Source organism: Mirounga leonina, unplaced genomic scaffold (genome assembly GCF_011800145.1).
Source record: "Mirounga leonina isolate KUSES-001 unplaced genomic scaffold, KU_Mleo_1.0 Mir_101222, whole genome shotgun sequence".
In the NCBI taxonomy this organism is placed as follows: Eukaryota; Metazoa; Chordata; class Mammalia; order Carnivora; family Phocidae; genus Mirounga; species Mirounga leonina.
In genome coordinates, this window is record NW_023270085.1 from 312,335 (window position 1) to 331,914 (window position 19,580).

The following is a 19,580-nucleotide window of genomic DNA, read 5'->3' on the forward strand; positions in this document are numbered from 1 at the left end:
TGAAAGAAATTGAAGAAGACACAAAAAGATGGAAAAATATTCCATGCTCATGGATCAGAAGAATAAACATTGTTAAAATGTCTATGCTACCCAGAGCAATCTATAACTTCAATGCCATCCCGGTCAAAATTCCAATGACATTTTTCAAAGTGCTGGAACAAACAATCCTAAAATTTATATGGAATCAGAAAAGACCCCAAATTGCCAAGGAAATGTTGAAAAAGAAAAATAAAGCTGGGGGCATCACATTGCCTGATTTCAAGCTACATTACAAAGCTGTGATCACCAAGACAGCATGGTACTGGCACAAAAACAGACATATAGACCAATGGAACAGAACAGAGAGCCCAGATATGGACCCTCAACTCTATGGTCAAATAATTTTTGACAAAGCAGGAAAAAAGATGCAATGGAAAAAAGACAGTCTCTTCAATAAATGGTGCTGGGAAAATTGGACAGCCACATGCAGAAGAATGAAACTCAACCATTCTCTAACACCGTACACAAAGATAAACTCAAAATGGATGAAAGACCTCAATGTGAGACAGGAATCCATCAAAATCCTAGAGGAGAACATAGGCAGTAACCTCTTTGACATAGGCCACAGCAACTTCTTTCAAGATACATCTCCAAAAGCTAGTGAAACAAAAGCAAAAATGAACTTCTGGGACTTCATCAAGATAAAAAGCTTCTGCACAGCAAAGGAAACAGTCAACAAAACAAAGAGGCAACCCACAGAATGGGAGAAGATATTTGCAAATGACACTATAGATAAAGGGCTGGTATCCAAGATCTATAAAGAACTTCTCAAACTCAACACCCAAAAAACAAATAATCAAGTCAAAAAATGGGCAGAAGACAGACACTTCTCTGAAGAAGACATACAAATGGCTAACAGACACATGAAAAAATGTTCATCATCATTAGCCATCAGGGAAATTCAAATCAAAACCACATTGAGATACCACCTTACACCAGTTAGAATGGCAAAAATGGATAGGGCAAGAAACAACAAATGTTGGAGAGGTTGTGGAGAAAGGCGAACCCTCTTACACTGTTGGTGGGAATGCAAGTGGGTACAGCCACTTTGGAAAACAGTGTGGAGGTGCCTCAAAAAGTTAAAAATAGAGCTACCCTATGACCCAGCAATTGCATTCCTGGGTATTTACCCCAAAGACACAGATTTAGTGAAAAGAAGGGCCATATGCACCCCAATGTTCATAGCAGCAAAGTCCGCAATAGCCAAACTGTGGAAAGAGCCGAGATGCCCTTCAACAGATGAATGGATAAAGAAGATGTGGTCCATATATACAATGGAATATTACTCAGCCGTCAGAAAGCATGAATACCCAACTTTTATACCAACATGGATGGGACTGGAGGAGATTATGCTAAGTGAAATAAGTCAAGCAGAGAAAGTCAATTATCATATGGTTTCACTTATTTGTGGAACATTAGGAATAGCATGGAGGACACTAGGAGAAGGAAGGGAAAAATGAAGGGGGAGGAAATCGGAGGGAGAGATGAACCATGAGAGACTATGGACTTTGAGAAACAAACAGGATTGTAGAGGGGAGGGTGGTGTGGGGATTGGTTAGCCCGGTGATGAGTATTAAGGAGGGCACGTACTGCATGGATCACTGGGTATTATACGAAAATAATGGATCGTGGATCATCACACCAAAAACTAATGATGTATTGTATGGTGACTAACATAACATAGTAAAATTTAAAAAAATAAAAAAAAAGATTTTAACTTTTGGAGCCTGTGTCACCTATGTGGTGACAATAAAGATTATGACAATTGGATGTTGACAGATAGTGACTACACTTATCATGGTGGGCATTGAGTAATATAGAATTATAAAATCACCATGCTGTATACCTGAAACTAATATAACATTGCATGTCAACTATACTTCAATTAAAAAAAAATATGACAGGGGCGCCTGGGTGGCTCAGTCATTAGGCGTCTGCCTTCAGCTCAGGTCATGATCCCAGGGTCCTGGGATCGAGCCCCACATCGGGCTCTCTGTTCAGCGGGGAGCCTGCTTCTCCCTCTCCCACTCTGCCTGCTTGTGTTCCCTCTCTCACTGTCTCTCTCTGTCAAATAAATAAATAAAATCTTTAAAAAAAATATGAGAATTGCCTTAAAACAGAAAACCTAATTATGTAAATAGCCATATACTCAGCTGGTGCTGTAAGGTATTTTCTGACACAGGGAGCAGTATTATTATTATTTTTTTAAAGATTTTATTTATTTATTTGACAGAGAGAGACACAGTGAGAGAGGGAACACAAGCAGGGGGAGTGGGAGAGGGAGAAGCAGGCTTCCCGCCGAGCAGGGAGCCCGATGTGGGGCTCGATCCCGGGACCCTGGGATCATGACCTGAACTGAAGGCAGGCGTTTAACGACTGAGCCACCCAGGCGCCCCGGGGGGCAGTATTATTGTTAAATGTTTAACTTTTAAGTTGATTTTTTATGTACTTCATAGGAAAGTAAATTTCCATAAATAAATTCAATCCTGTACTTAAAATAATATCAAGATTTTGAGTCAAGCTGAAATAGTCTAGAAAACACCAAAATAAAGCATCTTCATTCCCGTTATAAACATGACTAAAATCAGAATTCAGTTCACTAGACTTTACATTTTCTTGTATTATTAACACAATAAACTGAGTTGTTATAATAGTAATATAGTTTAAAATTTTTTATCATTCTAAAAAGTTCTAGAATGCCTTTGTTTAAACCAAAATTTACCTGTCCTATATATGTATACACTAAATATGCATAAAAAGACTCATGAAAAAAATTATTAAAACTTTGATAAAAGTGACTTTTCATAGGCATAGTGTGAGGCATTTTGAATTCCTCAACTAAAACTTAACTAAGCATTTATGATCTCTTGTTTCCTTTTCATTATAATTCAAAATATTTATGTGTATGAAATTGATCACAAAATTGTAATTAAATTACAATTGCGTTTTTTATAACTCCATTTTCAATTGTATTTTTATTCAGAAAAATGGCGCTCCTGGAAGAAGACTATAAATCCAGTTTCAAACAGGAATTAAAATCACTCCATATACAAAGAAAGTGAGGGGAATCCATGACCTGGTGATGGAAATAAGTAACAGACTTAGTCTATTCGGATTTGAATTTTTGTCACCAACGTGAATACTTCATTAAAATTGGTATTTTGTCAACAACCACACAGAGCAAAAAATTCTAAATTTAATACTTGCTGAGTCCAAGCACACCATTCATATGGCATTACATAATTTCTACCTTAATTCTGAAAAATATTAATTTGCCATTTAACCTAGCAACTGAGCTAGCTTGCCTATGAAATGGTATCCAATGATTTGGAATGGGAATGCTTAGTGATACCTGATGTCATTGCTAAGCTTCTATACATTTGTTTGAATATACAAAGCAATGATCTTATTATTGAAAACATCTATTATATCTCAAGAAATGTACATTTTAGATTGAGGAAATCTGGATCTAGGTTAGTTTTAAATAGCAAAGCAGTTGTTTTTAGACAGAAAGGGAAATTGACTTCCTTAATAAAAATGTTATAATGTAGTCTTTAATATATTCTCAAAATATCCTTAATGCACAAACCAAAATATCACATTCTTATAGTGCTATAATTTATTTTACATAGAGAGAGATGTTTTTCAAATTCTTGCAACTTAAAATAGCTTTTTGTTTTAGGTCAGAAATTGTCCTGCTTAAGGACAAGAGCTTACCAGATGATATTTTAAGACCCTTTTGATTCCTATGATTGTCTAGTGGCATAAATATAGGGGTTTGCTCAGTTTCCCATTTGAACTGAATTTCCTTATTTCATTTTCTGATTAAAATATTGATCACAAAGTAACATTATAAAGGTTAGAACAAGATTCATTATTTTCAGTTTATTTTGCTCCAGATCTGTCAATTATAATCATATATCCCTGACACTTAAAATGGTTTTAAGCCCTTGGGAGTTCTTCCCTGTTTGAAGAAATTAGAAGAGGTTTTCAGGACAATTGTTAACACTATGTGTGCAAAAAGAAAGGATTCTGCAGATGCAATGCAAAGTGCCGTCATCCCATAATGAAAGAAATGTCCATTAAAAAGCAGTTCAAACTGGTCTTTAAAGCTACATGGGGATCACATTTAGCCACTTCATAAAGATTTCAGAAACTTCTGGCTCCTTAATAGACAAACTACCTTTCTTTCTCTGTCTCTCCTTCCTTCCCTTTAATTCTCTTTCCCCTTTTTCCTTTATTTGCTTCATTAATCCCCTCTTCTTTTCAGGAACATTTATCCTCCATCAAATCATTCTACTCTCCCTAATATTTGTACTGTTCATATGCATTCTGTTCCCTGTCTAGAATCACTTTTGTAGTCACCAAGCCTCAGAGACATACACAAGAGTCTCAAATTATTCATATTTTCCAGATCAGCAGTCCTGCATTCGTTAAGAAAAAAAAAATGTCCTGGCCTGATGAAGATGAAAGGCAATTTTTTTATGTTGCCATCTGGATAGTACCTAATAGGCATTCCAGACAGTATACAGCATCCTAAATTAACCTGATATGCCTTGAGAAAATGTGATATTTCAGAAAACAGAAGTTTCTCTGAGATCATATAAAAGAGAAACATTTTTGTACATACCTACTGAAGATGGTATGTCTTTCCACACTTCAAGGATCTTCTTGAAGAGTTGTTCATTTGCTTCCATTGAAAGGGCTTCAGCATTGAATGTGAGCATCATGCCAATTCCCAAGGAATCAGGTAAAATGATGATATTCTGTGGTATAATGATTTCCAGGGGCTGTAATTATGTTTCATAAAGATTTATATGTCCAACATTTTATCACTACTACTTTAATTGAAGCAGCTTGGCTGAGCAATAAAGACCACAAAGGGGTTCGAAGTGCAGAGAGGAAGAGAAACTTCTATATTAATATTAAACAGCATGCTATCCAACACTTGAAAAGAGCCTTTCCTATGTCATAAAGGCATCACTGTTTAGTAGTGTCCTTTATATTTAGGAGAAAACTTTGTTTGAAAAAAAGAGATATATTCCCAACAGAGAAAAATTTGTTAAAATTTAACAAAATGTGTATAATGATTAAAGAAACATTACTTGTTACAGAGTGGGACTTCAGATTCATTTCAGCACATTAATGAATAATTTAGTGATGAATATGTGAAGCAACTAACAAATATGCAATCACTGGTTATCTAGCCAATTCATTTAAATCAAAAATAGAAAATTAACTTAAAAATAGCTTGAGCTTAAAATGTTTACAAAGGGCAACTTTATAATATTCATCACTACTTGAAATATAACAGTCATTCTCCCTTCACAAAAAATGTAGGATTTCTTACCAATTTATAAATCACAAAATGTCTTCAATATATAAATACAGAGATGTATTAGGTGACATAAGATGAAATACTAAGAAATATATAAAAATTCATAAATTTTATGATGCATAAAACAATGTGACCAAATTTACTTAAACTACAGAAATTGCCACATTAATAGTATTTCCCTGAGAAATGAACAATTACATTCCTTTATTATTTCTCTAAATTAGCAAGTTACAAGAAAAGAAGGTCAGAAACTATACTTGCCAAACCCAGCGTACTCAGGCCAAGTGCTTGAGGCCATGTCTCAGCAACAACAATCCTTAAAACTAAAATGGGGATCCAGAGGCGAAAAGCAATTTTAATACGTTCCCTGGGCAATTGCATGAGCAATTGAATCAAAAAAGAGATGAAGGAAGAGAGAAAAAGAAATTGCAAGAAAGAAGGTTGTCTCAAAAAAAAAAAAAATCTGTTTAGAATAAAGCTGGACTGCTGTAAATCCAGAAAGTCCCAGAGGTAATTCCTTGCTTCTCAGATGATTCCTGCAGTAACCAGATATTCTTTAGGACACATGGCTCCCTTGTAGCATTACAGGTTTTGTAATCTGGCACTCTTGGAAAAATATCATTTTTAGTACATTCTGTTTCAGAAGAACTCCCCTCCCTTTTATTAGAGTCCTTTCTCTTTTAATGGGTCAGGACACTATGGCATTTAGCTAAAAATACTATTTTTGAATATACTTAAAGTATCCTAATTAGGTCAGAAAATATATATATATTTTAAACCAATCTCTCATTCTTGCTTCTATGATACTGAACTGATTGCTTCAAAAGGAAATAATTCTTGCTTGGTAATCAAGTGGAACACAGAGTGCAATCTTCTTGAATGATGTTTCAAATAAGTATAAACTTGGACCAATATTGCAATGTTTAATATGGCACTAGCTTCAAAATAAAGGCTATCTGCCATTACATAAAAAAATAGGATGCAGGAAGCTATGGAACACTCCAACTGAAAAGTACTATAACACTTATACGAACTCATATCTAAGTGGCTTTGGCTGGGCTCAGTTCAATATTTTCTACATTATAAACAGGGTGATTTCTACATACTCATAGGTGACAACTGAATGATGAGCTAATTAGATTGTTAATATGACCGAAAAACACGTTTTTTAAAAATGTTTCCACTATTAATTTGACAAATGCTCTATGTAATTTGTCAGAGATGTATGAGACAATTCTGAAAGCTATGCAAAATATGACATTACTACAGTGATTTAACGTACTTAAAAGTTTTCTCCTGGACTTTATATAATGCTAAACTGTTGAAATTTTAGTTGTCAACAAACTGGGGAATTAAAAAGGGTGAAGCAGAGATTTGTTGGTTCAGCCCTTTCTTTTAAATATCATTTTCCATAAACAAATATCACTGTTACCATCAAATTTGAGACAGAGTAGAATTATATTTTGTATGGTGCATGTGTATATGGGGGTATTATGTTCGAACCCTATATAAATGATGTATATAGTATTTTTATAATTATCCATATGTTAGATATTGTGCCATAGAATCATTATTTATAATTATTTAAGAATTAAGAGTTGAAGTGCATTAGCTTTTAAAATGCTGAATCCTTTAATCAGAAAGTCTATAATTGATACTGTAAGAGGACACTTTATGATACTTTGCTATATATCATGGTTAAAGTACTACAATTTGGATAAAGAAGGGGGATAATAATGCTGCAATACTGGTGTATTCTTAAAGAATCTGTTTATGTATTATGGGGTACAGAAGGACTAAAAGCAAAGACTGCAAACTCATTCATCTATTAGGACTGGTTATTATAAATTTATAAAGGTGGATGGATAGGCAATGTGTAGTATATAGTCCATCTAAAAGGGGGCAGGCATAAAAAAATTAAAAAAAATAAAATAAAAGGGGGCAGGCACGAATCATTTCTAGTTGATAATGGCCAGATAGTAATAAGGGCCAAATGTTATCAGATCTTTTGGTTCATCAATAGAAGTCCAGATTTTTAAGTGTAAACTCTATTCATTTAAAAACAAACAAACAAACAAAAAACTGTGCCAGACAAACAAAATCTACCCAAAGAATACACTCAGCTGTCTGGACTAAGAAACCATCAGTGATTTCTGTTTATCCCTTACTACTTTCTGGCACTCTATACTTACCTTTTAGATTTCAGTTCCAGTACAGATATTGATAATCATATTTTTAAATCTTTAAGAGTTTTGACAGAAAAACTCAAATTATGGTGTACAATAATTTCTAGGGATCTTACGTTATTTGGCAGAGTCACATCAGACATAACCTCAGATTCTGCATCAATGATGTGATATCCATCTGCTGAGCTGAAGAAAATCTTTAGTCTTTTTTCAGAACCAATAGCCAGGTCAACTGTCACTGGCTTATGACCAACTGTTGGAAACACCTGTAGATATAAAACCAAATATGGCCAAAAGGCCAAAAATGACACTCTAAGGCAAAAATTCCCCCTGCCCTTTTGTTTAACAGGTTTATAAAACCCTCGTTGATTCTTTAAATTACATAATATATTTAGACTATGTATTATGACTTTTTCTTAGGTCTGTTACTACCACAACAACATAATTATATTCAGTTTGTAAATTTTGAGTTTCCCTTCAGAGGCCAAATCTCCAATGATCATAAGAAACTTGTATGGCCCTGCACTGTTTGCTGTCTTTAAATTCCTTGCCTTGAGCTTCAGCAAATGAAGGAGCTCATCTGGTCTCTTAAACCGGTTCGCTGGATCAGCTGCCTGTATTTTTGCCAGTATTCGTATATAGGCTTCATAGGACATGTAGTCTCCTTCGGAGTCTGCTGATTGATCAATGCATACTTGGTAGGGAATGAAAAAGGCCAGACATGTTAACCTACCATAGACTAGATGTACTCTAGGCTCCTATGTTTCCTAGTCCAAGGAAACAAAAAGCCAAACAGGATTCATTGCCATGTTCAGGTCACAGTAGAGGACTGGGCATCACAGGATTCACCATACTGTAGTCATGAGGTGAGATTCAAGAACTGGAAGGAGGACTTAGATCAGGAACTGTATATCGGCTAGACAGACTGTTTGTACTTATCTTCTTTGTTTTCCAGCTCCTTATCAGGCAGCTCTGACCAATCAGCAGACAGCCAAGAACAAACCCATATCCAAATACGGACAGCTGACCCAAGGCCCAATTTAGGGAGATCAGAGATATAATTTGTGTCAGGGCAGACACAGACTATCTATATAGTAGTCTGTGCTATTTACAAAAGAACATATTTATTGTACAAATAGGCATCTGGAGGCAGTCATAAAAATTAGTCCATCTTTATTGCATATGTGTGATGTTTTGGCTGCAAAATATACCATGTAAGCAGACTTGACCTAAGATACAAAATTATTTCATAAATACCTTGCTGGAGTCTATCATGAGGTGTCCTTAATCAGTGCTTTGTAAAAACTTGTCCATTTACCAGTTAGTTCAAAGTCACCTGGAACATTTGCTAAAAATATAGATTCCCAGGCCCCACTCCAGACCTACTAATTCAGCCTGAAGTTGGGTCTGAGATCTAAACTTTTAACAAATGCTCCAGATGATTCTGATGTACACTCCAGATTAGGAGTTACTGGCCTCTATATAATGCTCCCAGTTCATTAATCAGTCCTCACTGCTATGGAATAAACACAAAATAATCCTATTGACACAGAATTCTAGAGTATCATTAAAAATAATAAAGGTAAAAAGAATCCCCAGTTTATGAGATGAGATTAAAAAATCATTAGCAACTTAACTGTTTGGGACACCAACTGGTTACCTTAAGAGGCTGATCCACAGAAGTTCAGTTAAACCATAATAAAGGTGGAAATATTACTGGTAATCCAATAAGCCTAACCACCATTCCTTGCAATAGTTCTGGAGAGAAATGTGTTTAGAGTTCCAGCTTGGAAGAAATATAGACCCGCCCTGCCCTTTCCTCCCCACCCCATCTATTGTAGCCCTGGTAATTAGAGCAAAGGCTTTCTCTTCCCTCATTCCTCTTCCAGTGGGGCTCCCCCCTCTACCATTGCCACACCTTTCCTTACCTTCCCTCTGCTCTCCACCCCCCACTAAGTGAGAACAGGGACTTTCTTAGCTTCAAGTCATTGGGGTGGCACCCAAAGCCTGTGTTTGGGGCTCTAGAAGAGGTCTTCATGTTGACTACAGGAATTGGGAGTGAGGAACTGGTAGGGAGGTCCTCTAAGGGGAGGGGTCAGGGATTTCCCTCACACTTTCCTTTGCTGTGGTGTCTGTGAATTATCTAAAAAAGGGTTAAATGATAATTATTTACATGGTATAGTCAAATTACATTAACTGTAGAAGAATGGTATATAACTTTGCTACTATATTTCAAAATATTGCTCTGTTTGCAATTTTTCAAAAGAAAAACCATATGATCCAAAGAAGAAGGAGACCACTTACTTTAATAGCAGTGCTTTCATCGAAGGACTTTGGTGCCCAGGCATAAAGGTGAATTGATGATTTCAAAGCAATTGCAATATATGTTGTTTCTTCATGTTGAACTACAATGATAAAATATAAAGAAGTAACAATGCCACAGAGTTAACAAGAACACTCAAGTATTTGTATTGGTCATTAAAAATATTATAACCACAATATAAGAGAACAGATCATATATTTTTAGAAAAGCTATTTAGTTACAATTTGAGGCCTCCCAAAAGGTGACAAAACTAACTATATAGTTTTATGAAGTGTGTTAGCCTTCAGGAGCACTCTGTACACTGAAAACTACAGAACATTGTTGAAAGGAATTAAAGAAGAACTAAATAAATGGAAAGAGTTCCGTTGTTAATCAATGGGTAGACTTAACACTATTAAGAGGGCAATACATGGATGGACCTAGAGGGTATTCTGCAAAGTGAAATAAGCCACGCTGAGAAAGACAAATACTTGTGACTTCACTCATGTGGAATCTAAAAAACAAAACAAATGAATAAACAAAAAGAATCAGACCTATAAATACAGAGATCAAATTGATAGTTGCCAGAGGGAAGGCACGCAGGGGATGGGCAAAATAGGTGAAGGGGAGTGGGAGATATAGGCCTCCAGCTAGGGAATGAATAAGTCATGGAAATAAAAGGTACAACATAGGGAATACAGTCAATAATATTATAATAACGTTGTATGGTGATAGATATTAACTACACTTGTGGTGAACACAGCATAACATACAGAGAATTTGAAGCACTATGTTCTACACCTAAAACTAATATAACATTATGTGTCAACTATATTAAAAAAATCCAGCTGAGCCCTGGTCAGTTCAAAGACTTATGAGAAATAAATCACTGTTGTTTTAAGTCACTAAATAAATAAAAATGTCAGTATTTTATTTTTATTTTTTTGAAGATTTTATTTATTTGACAGACAGAGACACAGCAAGAGAGGGAACACAAACAGGGGGAGTGGGAGAGGGAGAAGCAGGCTTCCCGCTGAGCAGGGAGCCCAGTGCAGGGCTCGATCCCAGGACCCTGGGAGCATGACCTGAGCCGAAGGCAGACGCTTAAATACTGAGCCACCCAGGTGCCCCATAAAAATGTCAATATTTTAAAAAGAGGACAGTATCATCCAAAGTGATCTATGGATTCAATGCATTTGCTATTAAAATCCCAATGGCCTCTTATGCAGAAATGGAAATGCTGATCCTAAAATTCATGGAATTGGAAGAGGCCCCAAATAACCAAAACAATCTTGAAAAAGAAAAACAAAGTTGAATGACTCATACTTCCCAATTTCAAAACTTACTATAAGCTATAGTAATCAAAACAGTGTAGCACTGAGATAAGAATAGGCAAATAGATCAACAGAATAAAACTGGAGTCTACAAATAAGCCCATACATTTATGGTCAATGATATCCTGATAATTCAGCTGGGAAAGAATACTCTCTTCAACAAATGGGACAACTGAATATCCACATACAAAAGAATAAGTTGAACCCCTTACCTCACACCATATACAAAAACTAATTCAGAAGAGTCAAAGACATAAATGTAAGAGATAGAACTATAAACTATGAGAAGTAAATATAGGAATAAATCTTCATGGAAATGGATTTTTATATTTGACACCAAAAGCATAAGCAACAAAAGAAAAAAAAATAGATAAATTGGGTTTCATCCAAATTAAAATTTTGGAGTATCAAAAGACACTGTCAAGAAAATGAAAAGACAACCTATGAAATGGGAAAAAAATATTTGAAAATCATATATCTGATAAGGTCCTAGGATCCAGAATATATAGAATGCTTACAACTCAACAACAAAAAGATGATAGATAAATAGATGATAGATAGATAGATAGATAGATAGATAGATAGATAGATAGATAGATAGATGATAGATAGATAGATACACACATACATACTTGACAACATTCGCTATCAGGGAAATACAAATCAAAACTACAATAAGATGCCACTTCATACCCACTTAGATACCTAGAATCAAAAGACAGACATCTGCAAGTGTTGGCAAGGATGAAGAGAAAATGGATCTTCCATACTTATGTCAATGTAAAATGGTGCAGCCACTTTGAAAAACAGTGTGGTGGTACTATCCAAGAGAAAAGAAAACATGCATTCCCATGTACAGACACATGTATGAAATGTTAATAGCAGCCAAAAAGTGGAAAGAGTACAAGTGTATAAACAATGGATGTATAAAAATTGTATAAACAAAAGGTATACCTATACAATGAAATACTATTCAGCAATAAAAAGTAAGTACTGATACACATTATACAGACTACAGCAGGCATGAGCCTTGAAAACATTATACTAAGTGACAAAAACCTGTCACAAAGACCATATATGATTCCATTTAAATAAATTGTCCAGAAAAGAAAAAAAACAGAGCAAAGAAAAATAGATCAGTGGTTATTTAGGACTGAGGAGAATAAGGTGAATGTAAGAGGGATGGAACATGGAGTAATTGCTAATGGCTATGGGAGTTCTTTTTGGGATAATGAGATTATGATAATGGTTATATAACTCTATAAACATACTAAAAACCATTGATTGTACACTTCTAAATGGGTACATTTTATGATATATAAATTAATTCCAACACAGCTGTTTTTTAAAAAAGAGAAAAATGAATAAGAAGCATATGCTTTCTCTCATATAGACCTTCTGATTCTTATGATATATGTTGGTCTACTTGCTAGATTTATATTTTGTGCTAAAACCCTTCCTCCTTGGCAGGAATATTGCTTCTATCCTTTCTAGTCAGATTTCATTAGAGACCAAATATAAGGCTTCTCTTTCTATCTCCCCCTTTCTCTTATTCATATTCTCTATCTCTCTCTGATTCTAGTTATTTTATCTTTTTCTTTTACACTGTTCTCAAGTAGGTCAAAGAAGCATGATTAATAAACCCCCAACAAGCAAAGAAATTCTCTGTTAAGCAAACACTTCCTATAATTTAATATATGGCAGTAATTGGTATCAGTCAATTATTTTATGGATCTTGACAGGCTACTGAAAACACCACGAAAGTATGAGTACATGGCTGTCCCACTAGGAGGCAGGCAGTTCTGCTACATAAACTCCTTGTTTAACATCTGGGGATCTCTTCCACCTTTGGCTACCAAATACATATAATATGATTTGGAGGAGAGTAGTGATACATGAAACTAGAAGAAAATAGTGTATTTATTTAATTCCTGGTTTGTCTGGGTACTCATTTCTCCCTTTAATGGTGTATGTGTACTTATATACACACATATGGGAACCTATTCTGGAAAAGCCCCTATATGCAGAACAGAAATGGTCAGTCAGAATAGCAATATCCTGCTAAAACTCATATTATGTGATTCCAGCTATCACTTACCTATGCCACCAGCTCTGTCTGAAGGGGCAACTAATTAAAAGGAAAGAAGAAAACAGCGGGGATTTGCTTCAGAAATAGAAGAGAATGGAATAACATCACTTTCTAGTTGTAGAGAGATGAGAGAAGGATTCTGAGACCATGGAGTTGTTACTTCATTTTGCAGTGAATGGTTGTAAAGAGATAGGACATATGAAAACACTCTAATCAGACAGAAAATATTTAGCAATTATATTTATTAATATTGACAGTGGGAGCAAGAGCCAGTAAACCACAGAAGAATTTTCTTTTGGACTCATTGCAAAGTTTCCTGGTCAGTATTAAGATAAATTTTCCAATTTAAGGAAGTGGAATTATTATGTGATTCCATTTTACGGCTGTTCCAAGGAAAGATAATATATGAATCTCCTTGCAGGTTATTGAAGATACATCAAGAACATTTATATAGCCGGAATTATACAGAGGCAAGAAAAGAAGTATCAGTTCATCTGGACTAATTAGAGTGACTGGAAAGGGAAGAAAGGTGAGAAAGTAAACTTCAATAGCTATTTAGGTCAATCAGTATTTTCTCAACAGCCATGATTGTGACATAGAGGATCCGGAAATTGTCTCAGTGAAATTCACTCATTTTTGTATAGGAAGTTGCAAATTCTTTTCTTTATCTACTTTGCCTCTCACAACAATGTACTTTACTAAACAAAGGAAAGCAAACTTTATATAGCTATAGTAAACATAAAATGGGACTTACGGACACTGAAGTGTTCACAGCCTGTCAACTTATCAATAGCTTTGCAGGCTTCCTCTGTCTTTAGCATTTCCTCTTGTCTTCTTTTACTTTCTGGATCATCATTCAAAATCTTGTTCCTCAGCCAGGTCAAATGATACACCCTAAGTCTGTTCTTATGGCCTGATAGATAAGATAAGAGTGTTTTAATTCAGTCTATTTTTTCATATATTAGAAAAACAAAACAACAAAAGTATTTTGCCCTTTTAACCAAATCTTCTCATTAAAGTAAAAAGCACTTTTAGAAAAAACTACACTACTAGATTCTTCCCTTCAGATTTTGTAAATATGATAGCAAAGTCTTTCTTAGTCCCTCACTTCCAAGAGATAGTCAAAATGTCTACCAGCTACCTATGTGCCTGTCTGAAGAGAAGTATAATACTTCTTTGGGACAGGTTAAGACTGCCATGGTACAGCAACAGAATTACCATCCATTCATTTATACTTTGGCTTTTATCTAAGTCATGGTCCTTCTGGGATTTGGAGACCTAGAAGCTGTCCTTGGTAGTATGTATGTATGAGAGGGATATCTGATGTATCGACTGTTAGGAATTCAGGGTTAGTGGGAAGGGTCTCTTTGTGCTCTTTCATTCCAGCATACTTACAAAATAATTAAAGTTTTATTATTTTTTTCTCAATCAAAATTTTTTTTAATGTCATCTTTCTTTTTTTTTTTTAAGATTTTATTTATTTATTTGAGAGAGCGAGAATGAGAGACAGAGAGCATGAGAGGGAGGAGGGTCAGAGGGAGAAGCAGACTCCCTGCCGAGCAGGGAGCCCGATGCGGGACTCGATCCCGGGACTCCAGGATCATGACCTGAGCCGAAGGCAGTCGCTTAACCAACTGAGCCACCCAGGCGCCCCTTCTCAATCAAATTTATCTTCACTGCTAATTTTTTTTGCCAATTGAATTATTTCTTTTTTTATTGTTATATTAATTACCATACATTACATCATTAGTTTTTGATGTAGTGTTCCATGATTCATTGTTTGCATATAACACCCAGTGCTCCATGCAGAATGTGCCCTCTTTAATACCCATCACCAGGCTAACCCATCCCCCCACCCCCCTCCTCTCTGGAACCCTCAGTTTGTTTCTTCTCAGTGTCCATAGTCTCTCATGGTTCGTCCCCCCCTCCAATTTCCCCCCTTCGTTTTTCCCTTCCTACTATCTTTTTTTTTAACATATAATGTGTTATTTGTTTCAGAGGTACAGGTCTGTGATTCAACAGTCTTATACAATTCACAGTGCTCACCATAGCACATACCCTCCCCAGTGTCTGTCACCCAACCACCCCATGCCTCCCACCCCCCTACACTTCAGCAACCCTCAGTTTGTTTCCTGAGATTAAGAATTCCTCATATCTTCACTGCTAATTTTCTAATTGTAAACCCTGGAAAATGCTTACAATCCCTTAAGGAAAAACAGGCCATTTAATTACACATTTGTTTTCATATGTAGTGACTTTGTATTCACTTTTTACAGTTTATTGTTAATAAGATTTCTAGGCTCAACAATAAGATTCTTACTTATGTGATTAATCTTACATATGTTTTTACATGACATCTTCTGAAGCAGCATTAGAATTCAGACATCTATGTCTATTTCCATTCTACTCTTAAGTGGTAGAATAAATTTGTGCTCTAAATTATTAGGTATCTTTCTATACTGATGTTCTCAGTGTCATCTGATGCAAAAATAATCCACTTTGAGAAAAACTTAAGCATTAAAAGGGACACATTTGGGTTAGAAAAAGCTGGATAAAAAGTAAAGAAATCTGTTTTCCAGATGTGCAATCTCTAAGCCACCCAGATGTTTTCAAAATCTAAATGTTACCTCAAAATCTGTGTACCTCAAACAATTAAAAATGAATGAAAATGAAACATGACCAAAAAATGATCAAGCTTTAGCATACCTATCGAGGATTTTCTCCCCTAACCAAAACTTAAAGCAAAGTTAATAATTTTTAGGAATATACATAATCATTAATAATGTGCCATATAGCTATTAGGTACAGACAGGAAGCATGCAAACACATATAAATAACTGTAATTAGCATCATTTTATTCTACAGTTAAAGCATTTTTTTAACTTTTTGTTTCCTTTTGTCAGTTGTCTTTTGCCTTTAGTTGACTTTAGTACTAGTGTTTTCTAATACCAAGTAATGTATAGTAATGACAATTATTATTAACATCTGTTTACTTGCTCTCTCTTATTCAGAGATTCAGGTTCTGACTGACCAAAACTAAGAAGTTCAATTACTATGTGGGAAGAAGGTAGAGGTCTTAGGGTATCCATTCTCGTTGCTAATCCTATCTGTAGGCCCTCATGATAAGGCTGTGCCAGGGACAACAGAGTTTCATTTTTATCCAATTATTGTCCACTTTGTTCTTTGTTGCTTCTAGCACACCACAAGAAATTATATGATGGATGTGGTCATCTGCACATGGGTGGGTGAAATTGTGAGTTGTAAAATTGCAGGTGGCTACTCAGAAAAGACCTGAAAGATGTAAATGGCATGTTTTTTTTTTTTTTTCTTATCAAATGACCTAGGTGAGGTGCATTGCAATCAAATATCCAGACAGCAAAGGAGAGTGAGAAGTTAGTTTAAACTGTAAATAGAATGACCCAACAATTGCACTACTAGGTATTTACCCCCAAGATACAGATGTAGTGAAAAGAAGGGGCACATGCACCCCAATGTTCATAGCAGCAATGTCCACAATAACCAAACTGGTGGAAGGAGCCAAGATGCCCTTCAACAGATGAATGGATAAAGAAGATGTGGTTCATTAATACAATGGAATATTACTCAGCCATCAGAAAAGATGAATACTCACCATTTGCATCAAAATGGATGGAACTGGAGGGTATTATGCTAAGTGAAGTAAGTCAAGCAGAGAAAGACAATTATCATATGGTTTCACTCATATGTGGAACATAAGGAATAGCGCGGAGGACCATAGGGGAAGGGAGGGAAATCTGAAGGGGGAGAAAGCAGAGAGGGAGACAAACCATGAGAGACTCTGGACTCTGGGAACCAAACTGAAGGCTACAGAAGGGAGAGAGTGGGAGGATGGGGTAGCAGGGTGATGGGTATTTAGGAGGGCATGTGTGGTGATGAGCACTGGGTGTTATGGGTAACTGATGAATCATTGAACACTACCTCAAAAACTAATGATGTACAATATAGTGGCTAACTGAACATAATAAAAATAAATAAAAAATAAAAAAATAAAAAAAATAAACTGCAAATAGATAAGAAAACACAAGTAGGAAAGTTTGGTGTCCTAATTTAAGGTTATATTTAAAGTGCTTTCCTATGAAACTTTTACCTGAGAAAGTCTTTAGCCTAGTTTGGAACCTAATTAATCTACATAATTACTTAGCTAATTTTAGTTCTTAAACAAACCGGAGATGGTAATCAGCAAATTGAGTGGCTCTACAACTTGAATCTGACGGAATGGTCTTCGCTTTATCAGTTTAGTGATGTCTGCCTTTCCACTTCTGTCCATCAGATACAGATTAGATCGGGTTCCCAACAGCAAATTCACTCCTGTTTGCATATAAAAAGAAAGGTGCTATATTAGCTCAGATTACGTTTTTATAATTGAATTTATATTAGTTCTTTTGCAATTCCAGTGTGCTGATCTGTGTAAAGATGACATATCACTTTAGGCTAATGTTAACCTCATACTGTGTAACAATGGACTCTACCAACAAATTTCTCTGAAATATATTAAAATCTAGAAGATAATACCTTCTGGCAATATTTCTACTGGCTGGTGTCTGGTGTGGCATCTCAAAAGGAGAATTTTATAAATATCTCACCACCCTTTAGCAGTATCCCAAACGTTATAAAAATCAAAATTCAATTCAGTTCATTCCTCATTCCTAATTGTAACTAAGAGTTTAATGCTTTTACAATAATTATATGTAAATTATTTTTAAATTTATTTTAAATTGAGTCTGTATTCATGCATATATTATAAAACTTACATTGCAAAATACCTGTGAAAGTAGTTCCTACTTTTATGTATCTAAATTCCTATGCTCTATTATTTGTCTGCTGGCTCTATTTATTCAAATATAAAAACTGTTAAAAGACTGAATGAGAGGGCTGAAATGGAAGATTAAGCTAAATTAGAATACACTTCAAACCACTGTGGGAGTCTTCCCCCATAACCTGAGACATAGGAAAAACTCAGCCAAGTAATATAATGGAGAGCACTTTAGTGTTTTCCTTCTACTTAGAGACTATTTGTGTTTCAAGGATATAAGGAGAAAAGACAAGCGTCTCTTTCATTTTTCTATTCTGTCCTTTACCAGTTCTCTAAGTAATGGCCTGTGGCAGATTTAGGAATTGCGTTTCCTCCCAAAGTGGAATCAGAGAGGGAGGGTAAAGTATATTCAATTTTGACTGTAATCTTTTATTTTTCAAAATGTAAAACCAGAAGTTATAAAAATGAATTATTAGACATTAATTAGATCTCTGGGTAGTTGCCTGACTGAAATGATAAAGACATAAACTCTGCTTTCTTGTTATCTGACACAATATATTAGCTTGGAGGGTAACATGTTTTTTCTAAGTTATTCAATCCATATAGCTATAATGTTTACTACACTGCTCTATTTTTAATTTAAAATTCTGTCCCCTGTTCAAACATACATTAAGCAAAATCTATGAAATTGCAAGTCAGAGGTTGGCATTTACTTTGAATTTCTTCCCTCCTTCCATTTATTTATTCTGTTTCATTTATGATTCATACTGGTTTGAGGTAAAATATTGTCTGAGCCCTACTAATGTGGTTATAATTCTTCTAGAGCAAAGGACTGAAAAAGTCTATCAAAGTTAAGACATTATCAAAGGTCATACAGATGGCTAATAGACACATGAAAATATACTCAACATCACTCATCATCAGGGAAATACAGATAAAAACTACAATGAGATACCACCTCACACCTGTCAGAATGGCTAAAATTAACAACACAGGAAACAACAGATGTTGGTGAGGATGTGGAGAAAGGGGAACTCTCTTACCCTGTTGGTGGGAATGCAGTCTGGTGCAACCACTCTGGAAAACAGTATGGAGGTTCCTTAAAAAGTTAAAAATAGAACTACCCTATGATCCAGTGATGGCACTACTAGGTATTTACCCAAAGAATATAAAAAACACTATTTCAAAGGGATACATGCACCCCAATGTTTATAGCAGCATTATTATGGATACAGCCCAAGTGTCCACTGACTGATGAATGTATAAAGAAGAGGTGGTATGTATATGTGTGTGTGTGTGTGCATACATATATATTCCATTGTATATATATACAATAGATGAATGGATAAAGAAGTTGTGGTTCATATATACAATGGAATATTACTCAGCCATCAGAAAGGATGAATACCCACCATTTGCATCAACATGGATGGAACTGGAGGGGATTATGCTAAGTGAAGTAAGTCAAACAGAGAAAGTCAATTATCATATGGTTTCACT

General features: G+C 35.3%; 1 protein-coding gene across 1 annotated transcript in view; it reads right to left on the minus strand.

The window, feature by feature from the left end:
- The window catches only part of NRK (Nik related kinase), a 139,902-nt gene that overhangs the window by 10,221 nt on the left and 110,101 nt on the right, over positions 1-19,580 (minus strand). The window contains exons 22-27 of the mRNA XM_035007360.1: positions 17,492-17,635; positions 14,043-14,201; positions 9,868-9,968; positions 8,115-8,258; positions 7,680-7,829; positions 4,670-4,805 (exon numbers count right to left, since the gene is read on the minus strand). Coding sequence (XP_034863251.1) covers positions 4,670-4,805; positions 7,680-7,829; positions 8,115-8,258; positions 9,868-9,968; positions 14,043-14,201; positions 17,492-17,635 — 834 coding nt within the window. The remainder of the gene's footprint in view (positions 1-4,669; positions 4,806-7,679; positions 7,830-8,114; positions 8,259-9,867; positions 9,969-14,042; positions 14,202-17,491; positions 17,636-19,580) is intronic.